Source organism: Anguilla rostrata, chromosome 10 (assembly GCF_018555375.3).
Source record: "Anguilla rostrata isolate EN2019 chromosome 10, ASM1855537v3, whole genome shotgun sequence".
Taxonomy (NCBI): domain Eukaryota; kingdom Metazoa; phylum Chordata; class Actinopteri; order Anguilliformes; family Anguillidae; genus Anguilla; species Anguilla rostrata.
In genome coordinates, this window is record NC_057942.1 from 24,067,477 (window position 1) to 24,088,643 (window position 21,167).

Consider the following 21,167-nt stretch of genomic DNA (forward strand, 5'->3'; position numbering starts at 1 on the left):
GCACAGTATGTGTAATGAAAGTACAATTGGCGATGTAATGTAAGTATAGAACAGTATACACGCTTTAGTGTGGTACATGCAACCAAAGTGCAGAATGTGTTCAATTTAGTCAATCTAGTATCAATTTAGTACAGTGCGATGTGATGTAATATGGTTTGTGTGAAGAAAGCGTAGCGTATTACGTATAATCAAAGTGGTGCATGATCTCAGTGATGTAAAATCAGCTGCCTGGGGCTTTGTTCCGGAGCCGCCATTCTGGAATTTCTGGCCTCATGGGGGAGGGAGAGAAAGGGCCAGTGTGTGTCTGTCTCTGTCGTTCTTCAGTATGGTGAAATGCAGGGGCTGATGCAGGACAGAGGGGCAGGTATTACAGCAGCTCCCAGCTGCCTCTTACTCCGGGCTGGGGCTGAATAAATGATGGGGCTCCACATTGTGCAGTACTGTATTCAGCTGTAAAACACGTGACTCCTCGGCTTGCTGGCCTTTTAGAGGTCTTTAGTCACTGTCCTGCTCTCTCAGTGGAACGTGCCATTGTAGGTCATCCCGACATAGAGAGCAGTGTGTTGGAATGGTGCTTCCTTCAGGTTCCACTAAAGCACTTCACTTTAGAACTTAGGCTGTCCTGCTTAATAACGATGCTACAGAACAGAGGCTGACCTGCAAAACCACTGAGATATAGGACACAGGCTATCCTGCTAAAGCACTGTGCTTTATAACACAGGCTGGCCTGCTGAAACACTGTGCTTAATAACACAGTCCGACCTGCTGAAACACTGTGCTTTATAAAACAGGCTGTCATGCTGGAATACTGTGCTTTAGAACACAAGCTGACCTGCTGAAACACTGTGCTTTAGAGTACAGGATGCCCTGCTTAAACACTGTGCTTAAGATCACAGGTTGCCCTGTTGAAACACTGTGCATTATGACACAAGCTGTCCTGCAGAAATACTGTGCTTCAGAACACAGTCTGACCTGCTGAAAAACTGTGCTTTACAACACAGGCTGACCTTTAAAAGCACAATGCTATAGAACACAGGCTGACCTGTAGAAGCACTGCACTTTAGTACACATGTTGTCCTGCAAAGGCACAGTGCTTTAGCACACAGGCTGTCCTGCTTAAACACTACTTTATAACACAGGCTGGCTTGTTGAAATACTGCACTTTAGAATACAGGCTGTCCTGCTAGAGCACTGTGCTTTAGAACACATTCTGTACTGCTTATACACCATCCTTTATAACACAGACTGACCTGCTGAAAAACTGTGCTTTATAACACAGGCTGTCCTGCTGAAATATGGCACTATGGAACACAGGCTGTCCTGCTGAAATACTGTGCTTTAGAACACTGGTGGACTGGCTGAATAACTGTTGTTTATAGCATAGACTGAACTGCAAAAGCACTGTGCTTTATAACAAAGACTGTTCTGCATAAACACTGTGCTTTAGAATGCAGGCAGTCCTGATTACACACTAGACTTTAGAACACAGGCTGTTCGGCTAAAGCACTGTGCTTTTTTGCACAGGCTGCTCTGCTGAAATACTGGGTTTTATAACACAGGCTGTTCTGCTAAAGCACTGTGCTTTATAACATCGGCTGACCTGCTGAAATACTGGGCTTTATAACACAGACTGTCCTGCTAAAGCACTGTGCATTAGAATACAGGCTGTCCTGCTTAAACACTGGGCTTTATAACACAGACTGACCTTCTGAAACACTGTGCTTTATAACACAGGCTGTCCTGCTGACATACTGTGCTTTAGAATATAGGCTGTCCTGCTAAAGCACTGTGTTTTAGAACACAGGCTGTCCTGCTTAAACACCATCCTTTATAACACAGGCTGACCTGCTGAAACACTGTGCTTTATAACACATCCTGTCCTGCTGAAATACTGCGATTTGGAACACAGTCTGTCCTGCTGAAATACTGTGCTTTAGAACACTGGCTGACTTGCTGAATAACTGTTCTTTATTACATAGGCTGACCTGCAAAAGTACTGTGCTTTATATCACAGGCTGTCCTGCTTAAACACTGTGCTTTGGAATGCAATCAGTCCTCCTTAAACACTAGTCTTTATAACACAGGCTGTTCTTCTAAAGAACTGTGCTTTATAACATAGGCTGACCTGCTGAAATACTGGGCTTTATAACACAGGCTGACCTGCTGAGTAAATGTTCTTCATAACACAGGCTGACCTGCAAAACCATTGCGCTTTAGTGCACAGGTTTTCTTGCTAAAGCACAGTGCTTTAGAACAAAGGCTGTCCTGCTGAATCACTGCGCTTTAGATCACAGGCTGACCTGCAGAAGCACTGTGCTGTAGAACACAGGCGATTCTGCTCAAGCACTGAGAGGCAAGGTGATTCTGCCGTATTCTGCCAACCACATCTGACTTCTACATAATACAGTATACATTTTCATTATTCTTATACATATACTTAACTGGGGTCAATCAAAATCACAACTTCTTGATATATTGTTGTGATTATCTGTAATGAGGTGAGACTGGTGTGTGTAAAATTCTGCATTTGTCTTTCCTTTATTTCTTCCCATAGCATTTCCATGATGGGCGAAAAGCACAGCAACACATGGAGAACGCCTGGAAGCAGTTGGAATCGGTCAGACTTCATCAACCCCTTCGCGCACATGTCAGATCTGGCTAATCCTTGCCCATTTAGGGGGTACCCTATTTAAAGCTTTATAACTCCTAATTATGGCAAGTGGCTAATCAGAACCTTCTAAAAAGTCATTACATCAATTTCTGGCATTTTACAGACTGTTTATAGAGACAGTAAACTTGGTGTATGTAAACTTTTGACACACTGGAGTTTTGATATAGTTAATTAAAGCTGAAATAAATATGTCTCTAATCTAACAAAGTAGATGCCCTAATTGACTTGCCAAAAGAAATTTTCTTACTTCAAAAAACTATGTCAGCTAGGTCGATCAGCATACATATGGCTTAGCTATGCTCAGAAGTCCTCAATAATAATAATATTTTCCTATAAATCATTGATAACATTTCGTCGGGTGCAGCGTCTTTTACTGCTACCACAGAGTGAATGCGATGATTTGAAAACGTTTGGTTACGCTGGGCTATAAAACACTATTCCAAAAGCAAAATTATACATACATTGTACAGTATATACATTGTTAGTAAGCTTATAATGTCACGTACTGAATAAATTAATTGTCAGTCAAGCCAGATTGTACTAAAAAGGGCGACAATACTGTAAACAACATCTGTGGTATTACACACAGCTATTTTGGAAGGTACTCAGGCGTTACAAATGCACGTACATTTTCACAAACTGATTATCTCTATGTGTAAAATCAATGGTAAGGTTGTATATTTAATCAATATTTAGTCCCAGATATTGACTGCAGAATGACATAATATAATTTTAGAAAAATTTGTCTTGTTTATTTCGTTATTCTGAGAGTGGCAGTTTAGTATAATGGCTAAGGAGTTGATCTTGCAACCTAAAGGCCGCAGGCTCGATTATCCGGTAGAACAATGCCGTTGTACCCTTGAGCAAGGTACTTAACCTGCATTGCTCCAATATATATCCAGCTGTATAATTGGATACAATGTAAGTCGCTGTGGATAAGAGGGTCTGCTAAATGCCTGTAATGTAATGTTATTCAGTGAGCAGCGTTTTCGCTGCTGTATTGGAATATCTTAAGTGAATGCGATGCTGAGAACGATTGCGGGCAGAACAAATTGTTTGTTTTGCTGAAGACAGTTGCTAGCGGCCGACGGCTTTTGGTGGAGAGATTGCAACGTGCAGCTGTAAATTTTCCATCATTTCGGGAACTCTTTTATGAGCTTGGAAGCAGTCACTTTGATTGTTGAAGTGTAGTCAGAAACTGTACTTCCCTGTTCTTCTTTCCTGGAAGCATATCTGTTGCATGGCTTCGGCCATGGGGGGGAATGGGGCGAACCAGGGCAGGGAAAAAAGTGGGAGAGTGTTCTAAATCAGTGGGAAAGCGAGATAGAGCTGATGCTTTGTTGGAAAAGGAGGGAAACAGGATTTTGAAAATGGCCATGGCATGGAGGAACATAGAGTTATTCTCAAACTGAAAGACCAGGTTGGGGTAGGGTTTAAAGCACTGAATCTTTTGAAAGTGGCGGTGTGTTGGTGAAGGGCTAGATGCTCGGATTCTCCCTAATGGGGCGATACTAGTGATTTGTAAAAGTGTGGATCAACTAGGAAAAATAAAGAGAATTGGGAAGATAGGAGGGAAAAAAGTGGAAGTAGTAATTCCAGAAAAGAAAAATGTGGTAAAAGGTGTTATCTATGGAGTTTGTGCTGACATCACAGAGAGAAAAATTAAGGAAAATATTAAGGGAGGGGAAGTAAATGATGTGAAGAAGGTGGAAATCCCAATGCCCCAGTTTTGATAGCCTTTGATGGAAATGTACTCTCAGCAAGGGTGTTCATAGGATGCCTATCTTTTCAAGTTAGGGTTTATCAAAGACCCCCACTACGTTGTTTTAAATGCCAAAGATATGGGCATATGGCTGCCAGAGGTGGGTAAACCGGCTTCAAAGAGTAAAAAGACTGACCATGTATTTGCTCCACCACCATGCACTAAACAAGCTGACTCTAATTAGCATAACTCTTCAGCATGATAGGAGACCTCATTATTGTAATCAGCTGGTTTAGTGCATGGTGGTGGAGCAAATACATGGTCAGTATTTTTACTCTTTGAAACCGGGTTACCCACCTCTGATGGTTGCATCGTGCAGTGGTAGCAGACCGTGTGCAAAATGCGGAGGAGATCATGACATCCTGAACTGTAATTGTGGGGGAAGTCATATGGTTTCGTTTTGAGAATGCTATCACTTTGTCAAAGCAAAACAAGTTCAGGAGGTCAGAGATCAGCACAAAATCTTGTACGCAGAAACCCTAAAAAAAAGTGGAGGGATCTAGTGATTCAGGGATTCTGGAAGAACACCTAGGGGCAGATCCTTGATGTCTCATCTGCCTTCTTCTGTCATGTCTGATTGGGAAGTAATAATCAACAAGGAATCCTGTCTTGTGTTTATGGTTGATGTGATCTATGGTGTTCGCAATAACAAAACAAGGTCTGATATAATTAAGTTTGTGTCTGAAGCAGTCAGGTTCTTGAGTCTAAAGGATTATTCTCCCCAGTCTCTACATGAGTTTATGAGTGCAAGCCAAGCAACAACAAGCCATGCTGAGAGGGGGGATGGGATGGAAGAAGGAGTGGATACGGATGAGGGTGACCTCCTTGATGATATTGATGATGTTTAAAAAATTTTCATGATGATCGGCATCCTTCAATGGAATGCAAGAAGTCTTATTGCTAATGGTCACAAATTTAAGAAATTAATTCAGGATTGTCAGATTAAACCTGACTTTTTATGTGTTCAGGAAACATGGCTAAAACCTTGCCTTGATTTTGTAATTCCAGGTTATGTATATCTGCACAAAGATAGACCTGATAGGTCAGGTGGTGGGTGTGCTACTTTTATCAAGTCAGGGATTCAGTATAAAGTTTGTGAGTGTGAGGTGTCTATTGAATGCTTAATAGTTGAAGTGTGGAGTTCTCAGGTTAAAATAAATTTAATCAACTTCTATAATCCGTGTAAGCCTCTAGTTCTGTCTGAACTTCAGGATATAGTAAATAAATTTGGCTCCTTTGTCATCTGGGTAGGTGATTTGAATGCTCATAACCCCTTGTGGGGAAGTCAGGATATACAGTGGGCTCCAGAATTATTGGCACCCTCAATAAAAATGAAGAAAAAAGGTTACATATAATAAATCACACAGATAATAATCTATATGTTATGGTCAAACATATGGGAAAACTATATACTTTTATTTCAATACATTTACTCATGCTTCAATGTTTTTTTTAATTAAGTAATCTAATTTTTTTCTGAAAACCATAAGTGCCATAATTATTGGCACCCCTAACAATTATTGTAAGTAAAATCAAACAAACTGAAATCGGCAATACAATTTTACTTAATTTAGTTAATCTCATCCTAAAGGAACTATTGTGTCATTCCATCACTTCCAGTTTCACTAGAGAATAAAAATGAGCATAAGCATACAAAATCCCTTTGTCATCCATCAGCATGGAAAAAGTCAAATAATTGTCAATTCAGAAGAGACCGATGGTAATTTACCGTCACAAGTCAGGTAATGGGTACAAAAAAGACATACACGGTTAAACATACCACTTAGCACTGTACGGGCAATAATAAAAAGATGTAAAACATATGGAATGGTTGCAAATTTGCCAGAAAGAGGAAGCAAGTGCATGGTGTCCCCACGGACAGTGAGGAAGATGGTGAGAGAGGCCATTAATAACCCAAGGATCACTGTTTAAGAATTGCAGAGATTGGTTTGTTTCTTGTGGCCAACAAGTCTAAAAAAAAACATAAAATGGCACCTCCATACCAACTAACTCTTTGGAAGGGTGGCACGAAGACAGCCCTTACTGAGCACAATAAACAAAACCAAGAATCTGGAGCTTGTCAAACCTTACTGGATTTATGACTGGAAGAGAGTGCTATTGTCAGATGAGACCAAAATTGAAGGTTTTGGCCATACACACCATCAACATGTTTGGCGGCAAAAGAGGAATGCATACAAGAGAAGCACCTCATACCTACAGTCAAATATGGAGGTGGGTCATTGATATCTTGGAGGTGTTTTGCTGGCAGTGGTCCCGGGGCACTATTTTAGATCAATGGCACAATGAATTCAACAAAGTACCAGGAAATTCTGGCAGAAAATGTAGCTGTCTCTGCTAAGAAGCTAGGACTTGGTCATAGGTAGATTGTCCAGCAGGACAATGACTCCAAGCACACATCAAAATCTAAACAGAAATGCTTAAGTGAAATCAACATCCATGTTTTCCAATGGTCATCTCAGTCTCCAGACTTAAATTCCATCAAAAACCTGTGGTCTGAACTGAAGAGGGGGGGGTCCATAAGCGCAAACCCAAAGATATCAATGATTCTGAAAAGTTCTACATGGAGCAATGGTCAAAAATCCCTCCAAATGTGTTCTCTAAACTTATGAGAAATTATAGGAAAAGACTCATGGCTGTCATCTTTGCCAGGGGTGTTTACACAAAGTATTAAACCAGGGGTGCCAATAATTGTGGAACCTGTTTCTTGGGGAAACATTTTTTTTAAATTAAAAAATGTAAGACTTTGGTTGATTCCAATGAATCATTAATCAAGCACACTAGTTCACACATGTTGTAAAATAAAGCTTATGTCAATAACTATTATTTTTTAGTTTAGTAATGTTTTTTAGCATTTTTGTGCATATTTATCAAGGGTGCCAATCATTCTGGAGCCCACTGTAGATGCAAACGGTGTTGTGATTGAAGAATTTTTAGATATTGGTAATCTAGTAATTATGAATGACAGCAGACTAACTCGATTTGAAATTAAGTCTTCTAAAATGTCTTGTTTAGACTTTACGCTAGCTTCACCAGCCTTAGCAAGAGTTGGGGAATGGAATGTCCTGGGAAAAGACTCAATGGGTAGTGATCACTTTCCTGTTCTGAGCCATTTTGGAAGGTCCCTAATTAGGGATCCTGGGGACAGAATTAAAAGATTTGATATTTCCCGAGTTAAATGGGACAAGTTTAAGGAAGGTACAGTAGAAGGATTAGGGGAAATCAATAGTGATGTATCAATAGATTAGTATAATGACTCTTTAATTGAAATGATTTTGAGGGTGGCCTCAGAGGCAATCCCTTGCAGAGAGGCCCCCAAGGATCGTGTTACTGTTCCATGGTGGAATAGGGATTGTGATAAGGCAGTGAAGAAGAGGAAGCAAGCATTTAGAAGTTTACGTAGGAATCCTACTCAGGAAAATGCTATTGAATACAAGCGATGCAGAGCATTGGCGAGGAAAACTATTAAAGATGCAAAAAAGAAATGTTGGAGGACATTTTGTGGAACTCTAGGTTTGGATACACCAATCAGGCGGATATGGGACAGAATCCATAATATGTCTGGAAAAGTTGTTAAGACAGCAATGCCAGTGCTGAATGATGGTTGTACTGAGGCAGTAAATAGTAAAGAAAAAGCAGATATGTGTGTTAAGATTTTTCAGGATGTTCGTAATTTTAAGCCACTAGAAGAGGGCTTTAGGATAAAGGAAGAAGTCTTGAAAGTAGAAAAATGGAAATTAAATTATGTATGGGAAGGAAACAGCTCACATAATGTGTTTTTCTCTTTGAAAAAGCTTAAGGATGCTGTGCAGGCGGGGGCAACTACCACTCCAGGCCAAGATAAGATGAGCTATGAACTGCTTAAACATCTAGATGATATTGTGTTAGAAGAAATTCTTGTTCTTTTTAACTATATCTGGGGGATAAATTACCAACCAAATGGAAACATGCAGTAGCGTGTCCAATTTTGAAACCAGGAATAGACCCATCCTGTCCATCGTCTTATCGACCTATAGCGTTAACATCTGTTCTGTGCAAGGTAATGGAAAGAATGGTCACAAATAGACCAGTTTATTTTCTTGAAACTAATGAATTTTTTGTGTCCTATCAAAATGGGTTCAGAATTGGAAGAAACACTATAGATTCCATTGCAGTTTTAGACCAGGATATTAGGAAAGCTATTATTAATAAGGAAGCTGTAATTGGGGTATTCTTGGATATTGGAAAAGCTGGAAAAGACTCTGGCTGTGCCCCAAACCGCATACTTCCATGCTCCGAGTGCGCATAGCGAGCATGCCTCCATCTTGGAGTGTGAGTCCAAACCGAAGTTCGGTAGTGCGGAGCATGGATAAAGTACCCGGATGCACACTCCGTTTGATCAAAATTTGAAGTGTGCATCCGTGCATCCCCCGACTGAGAAAAATCCCGTAATTCCTTTTGAGAAAACTGTCAAGAACAACGGTAATGGCGGATGACAGTAGTCTATTGCGGTCGCTGCCTCTCGGATTGGAAACTGAAATCATGCCATAGGAAAATGGTAGTTTGTATATAAATAAAGTGGTAGGCCTACAGTGTTAATGAATAACACAATATGTAAAGTATGAGTTGTTGTTTTTTTGTTTAAAGATATGTACTTTTAACGAGTGTAGCGAGCTATATTGACTACATTGGTGCTGATCGTCGGGTCCCGTTTTGAATTATAAACTGCCGTCTTATCCTTGCCACTGCCCATCTTCTTTTCATTTAATTTTAAATACACCACCCGCCTATGGAGTAGCCACCACAAACATGACAAGCTCCATATCTGTTGCCTAACTGAGTACCCAGTTGTTCGCACACAGTTGGTATACAGTGTGAAAATAATGAAAAATCAGACACGACTGTTTACAATGAAATGGCAACTTTATTATGGGGTTGACAGTTCACTGAAAGCTATCCAAACAGCTATCGTTGCCTTCCACTGCTCTTCTGACAGCAAAAAGGAGAATTCAATTGTGGCTAGCTCGCAAAAAGTTGCTGATATCACTGGTTAGTCTAGATCATAATATTTCAGTAATATATAGCCTACTACTTAGAGTGTGAGCATCTATCGACCGGGTTCGTTCGGTACACAGGAAAACGTAAACAGATTTGCAACTGTAGTCTATATAAAATAGGCAAAGTATAGGCAACAACCTGTACACGTAAATTGACCCTGTTCTACATTAAAAGTTTACATTTTTTGGACGGGATGCAGTGATGTAATTCATATTGTTTTAACTTGATCGCTTCCCGATGGCCGTGTCTAGAGTTTATTGCGCTGTTGCGCAAAATTACGTCATTTAAATATTGTTAACTTTTGTGATGTAATCAGGTTATCCATTGGGTGGAGCTCTAGGCTTTATCTACTGTATTGCACTAGCAGTGTAGAGCGGGCAGAGAAGAAGAATCAATAAAGCGTAGTTGATTACCTGGGGCACGTTCAATCTGAAAACGGTGTGCACCGTTTTGCTACGGTTTCCGGGTTGAACGACATGTTTCCTCGAAGGTACGTTTTCTCTCATTTGGTGGGTGTGTCAGAGGTGTTACCCAATCAGCAGCGATGTGTGCATAAACCCGCCGTATTAAAAAGGCAGTGCGCACAGTGGATCCAACTGAAATCCTTTATAAAATGCGTCCACTGCAGTTTGGTGTATGCAACAATTGAAGACATTAGAAGTAAGTATTTTATAGTATTAAACATGTATTTAAACCGTTTTCATCAGGCTCCGAAAATTCTTCGAAAAGAACGCAAAGAATGGCCTTCTCAGCTGTCAGTTGCAACGCTTGCGTAACAACAAGGTGTTCAACGCACCACCATTTCCGTTTAAATAAATGTTTCGCTGTTTTGTCGGGGCTGAATGCGCCCCTGGACTCTATGTTCGTTCTTTTTGGGGTTACAACAACTTTTTAATAGATTTTTCTTATTTATGTTAACTTTGAATGTATGGTTTAATAGGCTAATTCGGAAAAGTAAAGCAGGATTTCTGCAGACATTAGCAAGTTAAATTTAAGGCTTTTTAGACATTTTAAATGTTTCTTAGAATAACATTTAAGACAGTTTGCCACATAAGTAAGCACAGGCAAGTTGTACTCTTAGCTACTTGACATTTTTACAATTATATAAAACCACAACATTGACATTTGTCCAAATGCTTATTTTGGTCCAAGAAAAGGACACATTGCAGGCTTTCACCATTCAAATACAAACACATTGTAACCATTGTAACTTGGAATACAGTCACTCTTGTCTCAGGCATGTCTTGACTGGGGCAACAGTCATAAGGCCATGTGTGGGAGCTGAAAGGATATGAAATTGGACCAAGTAAGAAAAATAAATTGAGTAACACAAGCAGCAGGCTAAAATTGTAATTCTGTTTTGACAATGACAAACAGTCAATGAGCAAAGAGCTGTTTCCATATAATATCCATAACTACCTTTATTCTGATCTTGTGCTCTAGTTTCCATTTGAGCTGTTGCGCCAAATGTAGAGAACTCTGCAAAAGAAAATCAATTTAAGTCAATATTTGGTGAAAATACAGAGAAATACTCTTGATTAATATTGATTACACAATGCACTGGCGCGAAGCCAAAGCCAATTTATTTATTTTATTTCATTGTTTAAGGCCACGATTACACCAGGTATAGAGTAATAGTGCTAGATGATTTGGGGAAAAAAGTTGAGTTTTTGTATTTCTAATGGGAATAATGTTTAGATAAATGCTTTCAAAAGAGCGCAAAAATAGCTTCCAAAAGAGGCGCCAACAATGCTAGCTTGAAAAGGCTTGCTAGCTCCAGTTAGTCAAACACCAAAAACCAAATGATGCATATTTTAACCAGCATGTTGATATCTCATTAGGACATGGACAAGGTGAATTACGGCTTTCAAAAGAGCGCCACATACGTTAGCTTTCAAAAGAGGCGCCGGCAACAATGCTAGCTAAAAGGAAATGAACAACGGTGCTTTACGGACCCCCATTCATACATGTTGAACTAGCTCAATTGTTAGCTAATTAAGCAGGTCATCACTGAGATCAGCTAGGTAATGTTAGCTGGTCTTACATTACATTTGCACTGGGCTATTAGCGTTAAATACTCAAACTAGCAAATATGTTATCTAACAGAACACTAACTCAAATTAGTCCCAGAACAGACGCCAAGTCTGAACATCACAATTTCACCAGCTGACTTAAAGCATTAGCAACATTCAGCTAGAATTGCAAACATGCATGCTGAAAGTAGGACTCCAACATTACATTGCAAATACTACTAACTGAAAAGGTCTGCAATACATTCAGTTCTTCTTCTTGTTAGTTTTTTACGGCGGTTGGCATTCAGTATTGTCGCATTAATATATTCAGTTAAAAATATAAAGGCATAATGAAACACTTACCTGCTCTTGAACGCCGATTTTCCCACGGAGAATTTGAAACCACAGCCACCTTCTTCCAAGAGCACGTCAGCAATATGCGCATGTGATTGGATATAACGTCTTCTTCTTCTTGTTTTACAGCCGGTGGTGTCCAGCTTATTGGTGAATTACCACTACCTTCTGCTCCGGAGTGTGGATCAGACAATAGATTTACACTCTAAATCCCTTCACCCTAAACTATATTTCATCATCCATGCTTTACACCTAGCCCTACTATAAAACCCCTATCCATGTCAGCCACCCTAGAACCCTATACCTGCTTTTCCATCATATCCTATAAAAAATAAATAAATAAATAAATAAATAAAACCCTGCATTGGATATAACGTGTTTACTGTCCAAGCGTAAACACGCAGACAGATAGACAAATAGATATTTTAATGTAAACCAATACTTCATTTACAAGCGTTCTGACAACCTACCAGTAACGTTTCAAATGGAGAAAGGATGAGGACTGTGATATAACGTAATTGTTACATTATTAAATTACATCGTATTTGCGTCATTTTATAACGTTACTGCAATGTTGCAGAGGACTGGTTATTTTGCGACCATAGAGCAATGTTGTCACAACGTCACCTGTTTGCAATGTTGCGATTTACCAAATTATGACCAAAGTGCAACGTTGTCATTACGTAGTGTGTTTGTAGGGAATTGAAGCCTGATTGTTCAATAAATGAATTTCAAATTGCACTTGTTTTCCCTTGTTGGCCAATTTACATAAATGTGAAAGCATTAGGCCTAGATAGTAGCCTAATAGATATTTTTACAATTAACTGTTTAGCTATACGGGCCAAGGTGGCTGCAGATGAAAAATTAAACCAGCCACGGATTTTTTACCAGCCAAATTATTGAAATTATTGCAACATCTTAATGTTTGTGGATATGGGTTTCCTTTATGTAGGCTAATCTCTCTACAGTCTGTGCAGCGCAGAAAGGTAGGCTTATTGGGATTTTTAGACGCGTCATCAATTACCCATTTGAAATGAAACATCAGTCAGCCTAACATAAAACAAGTGATAATCACGTCGCGAATATGAGCACCGCTCATGTTTATTTTTTGTTTAGGCGATGACTGCAGATTAGAATCCAGATCACGCAAATGTAACGGTACCCGCGGTTATAATGTATAGCACGAACTGAATTCAATAAGGTTGAGTCGAGTCGACCATATGAAACAGATGGTGCGATGGCTATCTGTTTTTGAAATAAAGTAGGCTACACCAAAACAAATACTTAGTTAACATTTTAGAAAAAAAAGATGTTTTGGTGATAGCACAATATATGAGCATTGACAGCGATATCATTTACACGGGTAAAATTCTCACACAGATTCTCAATACATCGTTCAGTGAACAGTTTATTAATAAAACATTTAGCCTACATGCATAGGCTGACTTAGGCTACACTCAACATATATTGTCAGCTGTGAGCGTGCGCCAAAAGTTGGAGCCTTTAGCATGAGCAGATTTGAGAAAGGCGGGTGGCGCGTAGCCTAGGCTAGCCTGCTGTGCAGACATCAAATCAGAGCTGACGCGGCGCAATGAATCATATCGGTTTAAAAAAATCTACCCGCATTTTCGCTTGTGTGTTCATTTCGGACCCTATTCTTACGTTAGATTTTTTATTTTTTTGGGAGTACTCAATAATTTAATGCGAGTACTCGAATATGGAAATTACTTAAAATGCCCATCCCTAGTATCGACCACCCCATAGAGATTAATGGAACTTGTCTTTAATTGAGATCATATTGTAGAAGTGTCCAGTCCTGTGTATTTCAGGTTAATATGAAAAAGGCTGGTCCCAACTAGCATTTATAGCGATCCGTCACATATTCACAGTTGTAAACCAAGTTGCAGGAAGTAAAATAGCCATAGGGGAACAGTTGGAAACTGTGAAGCTGCATTTGCACCAATGTACTTCGCGATTAAGTAATTAATTAGTCTATAAATTGATATTATAAAATAGGTTGTATCAATATAACTAAAATGTATATGTAGGCCTATTAATTTGGGTTATTTTCCATTTAGACAGTTATGTGTAATTTGTACAGGACTTGCAGTTGAATAGGTAACGGCGTCCAGTCCGCTTGAATAAATAGGAAATAAATACGGTAGCATTTCAGATGGTCGATAATACCGTCTCACGTTATGGGACTCCCGGATGGGCGTGGTTTTGCGGGACGCAGCAGTGCACGCTTCGGCGAGCGGTGAGCTCCGTGACTGTCTCAGCCCGTGCTCTGAGTGCACATTAGAATGTCATAACATGTGCCCCTTATCATGTGCCATGAAAATATTGGATGAAATTTACTGGCTAGCTAACGTTAGCTAACTGTTAACAAGCTAACTTTTAACAGGTTTCCTTTGTACGTTAAACAAGCCTCAGCCTCACGTGCGGAACTTGGTAATGTTTGCCCCATGGAGCTATAAAGAATGAAGTCACCCTAGCCTATTGTTAACATTAAATCGGTTAACCCTAACGTTAAATTATATAATCCTAACGTTACCAGTTTGTCAACAAATTTAAAGTGAATTTTATCATTAGCATCGTTAGCTGTTCAATTTTCAATCGGCGAGTGAATGTATGATAGCTGAGTTATGTGTGTGAGAGAGTGAGAGTGAAAGTAAAATCACAGTGTGTTCGGACAGTAACGTTAATCTTTGCTCTATGGGTTAACGTTTTAGTTGTACATATTTTCCAGTATAACGTTATGATGGTCAATTTGAGAATATATCAACAGTCAGGTAAAAGTCATCAGGGTTGTATTGTGCTTTCAAGTGTGTTTTTGATATTATTTTGGGATTTTTGTTTAAACAAAACCCCCATATCACGTAAGGTAAGACAGTTTTGCTTCTAAGGTGAAAGTTTTTGTTGCCATTAGGGGACAGGGGGGGCTTTTCCACTTTTTTCCTCCGTTAAGCACTTGGCTAGCAAACTAGCTGGTTAGATAATTCGGCCTCCTTCTTGATGAACACAGGTTTTTTCTGTGGTTTTTGAACCCCCCAGGAGCAAAATCGAAATATTATTTGTCTAGTCTAGTCTAGCCTTGTCTAGAATTCTTGATCTTTTTGTGGAACTGAAGAATCGCAGAGTGAAATTATGGCAGTCTGAAAAAGCAAAAGGGACGATTACTAGAATTAACCTGTTATTTTACCCTGACAAAATGTGCGGAAGGTGATTTCTAGTTTGCCTTTACTGTATCCCCAATGTAAATTATGCAGAACTACCGCATACCTCACATAACTGTGTCAAACGTTTTGTCAATTATAACGAGTCAATTATAACGTAACAAAGAAAATATTCAGCAACCGAATTAAACCGAATGTTTTGGTACGTAATATGCTGTCCCAGCACGAATGCTTAACATTTTATAAAACGAATACTAAAGCAAGAAAAGAACAGTAGAGCACACGTTATAATCCTCAATCTTAATTTCTCATCTGTTCCAAGAAGTTGGCAGGCTATAACCAAAAGTAGGCTACTGCGCTGCATAACATACAAGTTTGAATTCAAGTTATTATTATGAAAATAAATCGGTTTGCGGCCGTAGATTTTTAAAAATGGCGGTTGAAATAAAATAGGCTACTGCGAGTAGTCGACCAATCAGAAATATTCAGCGCTTGCGCCCCACCCCAAACGTTCCGGTACTTTTGGAAAGTACTACCCCCCGAGCAGGGACTTTTTTGGGGGTAAAATAAAGTCCCCAGAATTTAGACCCTGGTTCCTGCGGTGGAAACGCACTGAGTTCTTCAAAAGGTTCCTAGTTCCTGGGGAAAGTTCCTGCGGTGGAAACGCGGCTGTAGCCTACTTTCCAAAAGTACCGGAACTTTTGGGGTGGGGCGTAAGCGCAAACATTTCTGATTGGTCGAGTAGCCTACTCGCAGCATTTTATTTCAACCGCCATTTTGTAAAAATCTGCAGCCGCAAATCCGATTATTTTCAAAATAATAACTTGAATTCAAATTTTTATGTTATGCTGCGCAGTAGCCTACTTTTGGTTATAGCCTGCCAAGTGCCAACGTCTACAGATGAGAAACTAAGATTGAGGATTATAACATGCATGCTCTTCTTTTCTTGCTTTAGTGTTAAGTCTGTTTTATAAAATATTAAGCATTCGTGCTGGGACAGCATATTACGTACCAAAACATTAAACCGGTTTAGTATTTTTTTTTAATCTTAATTTTCTTTGTTAGCCCGTTATAATTGACTCAAAACGCTTGACAGTTATGTGAGGGATGCGGTAGTTCTGTGTAATTTACATCGGGGATACAGTAAAGGCAAACAGGCAAAAAAAACCACCTTCCGCACTTTTTGTCAGAGTAAAATAACAGGTTAATTCTAGCAATTGTCCCTTTTGCTTTTTCAAACTGCCATAATTTTACTCTGCGATTCTTCAGTTCCACAAAAAGATCAAGAATTCTAGACAAGGCTAGACTAGACTAGACAAATAATATTCCCAAACGGCCGCGGAAGATATTTCAATTTCAGGTGATCAGTCGATAAAAATCAATAAATACTAAAGTAACTATATATAGTCATTATTGGTAACCCGTTGTATAAGTGGAATAAACCCCTCCAGGCTGTCCCGTTATTGGAAAATAATGTAGGCTACTTCGGTGGTAGTATGGAGTTACAGAAGAAATCATAGGACAGATGGACCAACGATGACGTCGCTTTTTCATACGTCAGCGGACTAATTAGCCTAATCTTCGCGGGTCTTTAGACCGTGGTGGAAACGCAGACAACAATGAGCTGAAGGAACCTTTAGTTCCTTGAAAAGTAGTTCCTGGGACTAAAAGTTCCGGGTACTTTGAGTGGAAATGCGGCCTAAGCAGTGAACACAACAGAAGGGAGAACTAATATAGGGATGAACACAGGTGCAAAGAATCACAAATCAACACAGGTGAAAGCAATAAGTCAACGGAACACAAAATACAATGACAATGTCGACCTCTGGCGACCCGTGGAGGAAGTGGCAGCCAATGATTATGTTGCCCTCTGGCGACCAGTAGAGGAAGTGGCAGCCACCCTCCTTACAGTAATTGACATTCTAATAAACATGAAAATAAACAGAATAACAAGACTTCAAAGCCAGTTTCAAGCTAGTATAAGCTGTAAGGTAAAAAAAATGTCACTAACTCTAAATGACAAATCTCTTAAGTACATTTTTTAAAGTGCAATATGATTCAAAACCAAAACAATCAAGCAAAAGTACAACAATATTTCTGAATCCTGACTATTGAAAACCCAGCAGCTTTAGAGTTTAGAACATATCTTTTCACATCTTGTATCTTATATCTCCTTCTAAAAGAAAACATGACATGAGTGTGAAGTATGACAGATCACAGATTTTTTGCCAGGAAAACCAGTTTATCTACTTTATCTGGCTTTAGAGTTGCCCTTTGGCATGTGACAATATTGCCACCAGTGTTGAAGACTCTTTCTGAGGGAGCACTTGTTGCTGGAATGCAGAAGTACTTTCTAGCTAGTTGGCCAACCCTTGGAAAGCTTCCCTTGTAGACTTTCCACCATTCCTGTGGATCCATCTTGCTGTCTGCATTTGGTGTGGACAGGTAGGCCTTCAATTCCCCTCTATTGGCTCTTTTAAAGATGCGGAAGCAGATGTGGCGGCTGCAGCAGCACCTGAGGTTTTCAAAAAGCTGGTGTTTTCTTGGCTTTCTTTGGTGGTGCTTGTTACATTACATTACATTACATTACAGGCATTTAGCAGACGCTCTTATCCAGAGCGACTTACACAACTTTTTTTACATAGCACTTTACATTGTATCCATTTATACAGCTGGATATATACTGAAGCAATGCAGGTTAAGCACCTTGCTCAAGGGTACAACGGCAGTGTCCTTACCCGGGATTCGAACCTGCAACCTTTCGGTTACAAGCGCAGTTCCTTACCCACTGTGCCACACTCCGTCCTTGTTCTGCCTCAATGCTCTGTGATGTGGAGGTAAACGGTCTAGGCTGAGCCGATGCTGTTGGATGCTGTGCTTGTACTGTCAGGAGGGACTCCAGCTCAGACACCACTCTGACTTGTAATCCCTCTGTCAACAAGTGAAGCCATATCCAGCAGGTCATAAGTGGTGGGATCCTGATATTTGGCAGTGAGGTAATCTAAATGGTTGTCTTCATTGTTTTTGTCAGTTCAGTGTCATCGTCGTCCAGGTGCAAGATGTTGACTTTCAACAGGTGAAGTACGGGCTTGATGTAAGACACACTTATGTAGTCCTCACCTGAGAGTGCATCTGTGAAGTCTTTTAGTGGACTCGGGGCCTTCTTAACAGAATCCAGCACATCAATTTCTTGCCATGAAGGCACCAAATGCCTCGTCTTCTTGTCTGCCTTCAAGACTTGAGAAATTGCCTTTTCCTGGTCCAATACTCTCTCAATCATGTTGAGTCTGGAACCCCATCGTGTTGGTGACTCAGTGATGAGCTTCTGTAGAGGTAGCTTCAGCTCTGTCTGCGCTTTACTCAAGTCCCTCTTTTTCTTCCAGCTGAAGGAGAATGTACTGACCACTTTATTGCAGAGAGATGTTGCACGATCAACACGAGGGTCTCTGGCACTTTTTTCTAATAAAAAGAAGAATAAGATTTAGAAATTAAATTTAACCTAAATCATACTGTACATTTTAATTCATAACGGTTTATATAAATGGTACTATTGTATTAAAACTGTCTGTTTTAATACAATAGTATCAGTAAGTCTGATTAGTCTACAATACTATATATATATATATATATATATATATATATACACACACACACACAGTCTTTTAATATAATAACATTTAAATTATATTGTAATAATGTATATTGTAGACTAACTGCATCATCTTACTCTGTTCTGTGTTCTTACTGTAATTTATAGTTATTTTATTAATATAACAGCATTGTTATTGTGAACCAACTGGCCTTATCTGAATGCCAGTAACAATATTTTATTTTATTCTGTCTGTGCCCAAAGCACTGCAGACGAGTCCAGCTGTTAAAATCCTAGGCCCTCACCATATTCGCCCCACTGTCTGTGGTCATTCAGGCCATGTTCTCCTCTTTTAGTCCCCAACATGCCAGTGCTTCCCTCAGGCCTTGTGCTATGAGCTCCCCTGTGTGGTCTTGTGGGAAGTATGTTGTTTGAAGACAAGCCCTGCACAGCTTCCAGTCGTGAATGAAATGAATGGTCAAACTCAAATAAGGTTCTGAAGTGCGGCTCGACCATAAATCACTTGTTATAGCAAAAAATTGGACGTTTTTAATTTTGTGTTCAATCTTGTCGCGGCATTCGGAGTACAGCAGTGGAATGGCGGTGTTGGAAAAATATTTGCGGCTGGGTAACTCGTAACGTGGATCAACTGTTTTGAGCAGTCTTTTGAACCCCTCATTTTCCACGGTTTTTAATGGAATCATGTCTTTGGCCAGGTAAAATATCACTGCATCAGTTACCTCTTTCCAACGCTTACTGGACTTCTCATACGGAGTACCTTTCGCAAACGCCTTCGTCAGGGTTGTTTGTTTTGGCTTTGTACCGCTACCGCTAGCCTCTAGCTGGGTGGCATGAGATCCCCCGATTGTTAGGCTTTCTGTGTGCTCTTTGGGGTGCTTTCTTTTGAGGTGATTAAAAAGGTTTGTCGTGTTGCCACCCGACGTACAAACATTTTCTTTGCAAACTTTGCAAATAACTTTGTTTTGCGCCATGTCGGTTTCGGAAAACCCAAACCAGTTCCATATCACCAACGTCAAATTTTTTTTAGGGACAAACTCCTCTGTGGTGTCCACCATACCGCTATGTTGTCAAATAAAAAAGGGGGAGGAAAATAAATCCAAGGCGCTATGTACTGTTTGCTATTATTGGTTTATTGGTGTGTCCGTTAGGGGAGGCGCAACAGGGACTAGTGAATAGTGTGATTTTAGGTTTGGCTGAGAAAACAACGTTGGATACCGTGTATGAGCGTTGTCAGTGCAACTGATAAAATGTGCAGTTTCACTGTAGCCCAATACTCCCGATCTCTCTGGAAAGGTAGATCGTGGAGACATTTTAATTGTTCACAATCTAATATCGTCATATCGCCCACCCCTAGATCCAGTGGTCATAGTTCACGTAGGAATCAATGACATAGGTAAAGGTAGGTTTGAGGTTCTGCAGGACAAATTTGTGGAGTTAGCGGAAAGGATTAGGAGCAGAACCTCCACGGTAGTTTTTTCTGGAATACTACCGGTAGCATGTGCAAATAGAGGAAAGCAACATTTTATTTGGAGGTTTAATACGTGGCTACAAACCTGGTGTAGGAAAGAGGGGTACAGGTTTATGGGGCACTGGGATTTCTTCTGGGACAGGGGTGACCTACAAGCACGACGGGCTGCATCTGAACCGGAGGGGTACTGCAGCACTGGGCCAGCATATGCTTAGGGTAACACAGGATTATTTAAACTAGGGACTGGGTGCAGGGAGGTCAGAGATGGAAAGGGTAGGGAAGAGCAGACTGCCAGGATGGAAGCTATCAGGGCTTCCTTTAATAGTGTGAACACTAATGAAGTCTTGTTAAAGCAAAGTTGTAGTAAGTGTGGCTTGGGACGGCGGGGGGTGAGGGAACGGGAGAGGATGTGTAGAAGTAACAATCTGAAATGTCTGCTGAAATGCTAGAAGTATTTTTTTTTTTTTTTTTTTGGAACTTGAGGCTGCTATAAATAGGGTGTTTATGACATAGTTGGGATTACAGAGACATGGCTTAGAGATGAGTATGGGGATGAATATAATATAGAAGGGTACAAACTCATTAGGAAGGATATATCCAGTAAGAGAGGTGGGGGTGTAGCTCTCTATCTAAAAGAAAATTTTAATGTGCAAAAAATTCCAGAAATTGACCAGCTTGTGCCTAGTGAGGATATTTGGATAAAGCTCATAGGGGAACATGAAAAGGCCCTTATGGTAGGCCAGCTTCAAACAGTAGTGTGAACTCAACGCTCTTTGGAAAAATAAAACAAGCTTGTCAGGATTGTGAGACTGTTATTATGGGTGACTTCAATTACCCTGCTATTAATTTGGAAATGATGACAGGGCAAGGAAAATGTCATGAAGAATTTTTAGTTTTTTGTTATAAATGAAGTTTTTTTGGCACAGTATGCACAGTATCAGCCCAAAGAGGGAAATAAATTCTGGATCTGGTGTATATTCACACGGGACTAGTATTACCTGGGGAACTCTAGTAACTTGTAATAATTGCGGAGGTCGTCTGTGATCTTAATCCCGTTCG

The 21,167-nt window shown here is 40.0% G+C and overlaps 1 protein-coding gene and 1 long non-coding RNA gene across 13 annotated transcripts in view; both read left to right on the plus strand.

The window, feature by feature from the left end:
- The window catches only part of LOC135233742 (formin-binding protein 1-like), a 179,583-nt gene that overhangs the window by 86,377 nt on the left and 72,039 nt on the right, over positions 1-21,167 (plus strand). For 11 of the 12 annotated variants that reach the window (XM_064297582.1, XM_064297579.1, XM_064297570.1 and 8 more), the window contains exon 5: positions 2,555-2,617. The exons of the other annotated variant lie outside the window; for it this stretch is intronic. In XM_064297582.1, coding sequence (XP_064153652.1) covers positions 2,555-2,617 — 63 coding nt within the window. The remainder of the gene's footprint in view (positions 1-2,554; positions 2,618-21,167) is intronic. 12 annotated transcript variants of the gene reach the window in all.
- Positions 3,256-8,431, plus strand: LOC135233769 (uncharacterized). Its single transcript, XR_010323926.1, has 2 exons — positions 3,256-4,537; positions 4,753-8,431. It is a non-coding gene; the product is annotated as an uncharacterized LOC135233769 (long non-coding RNA).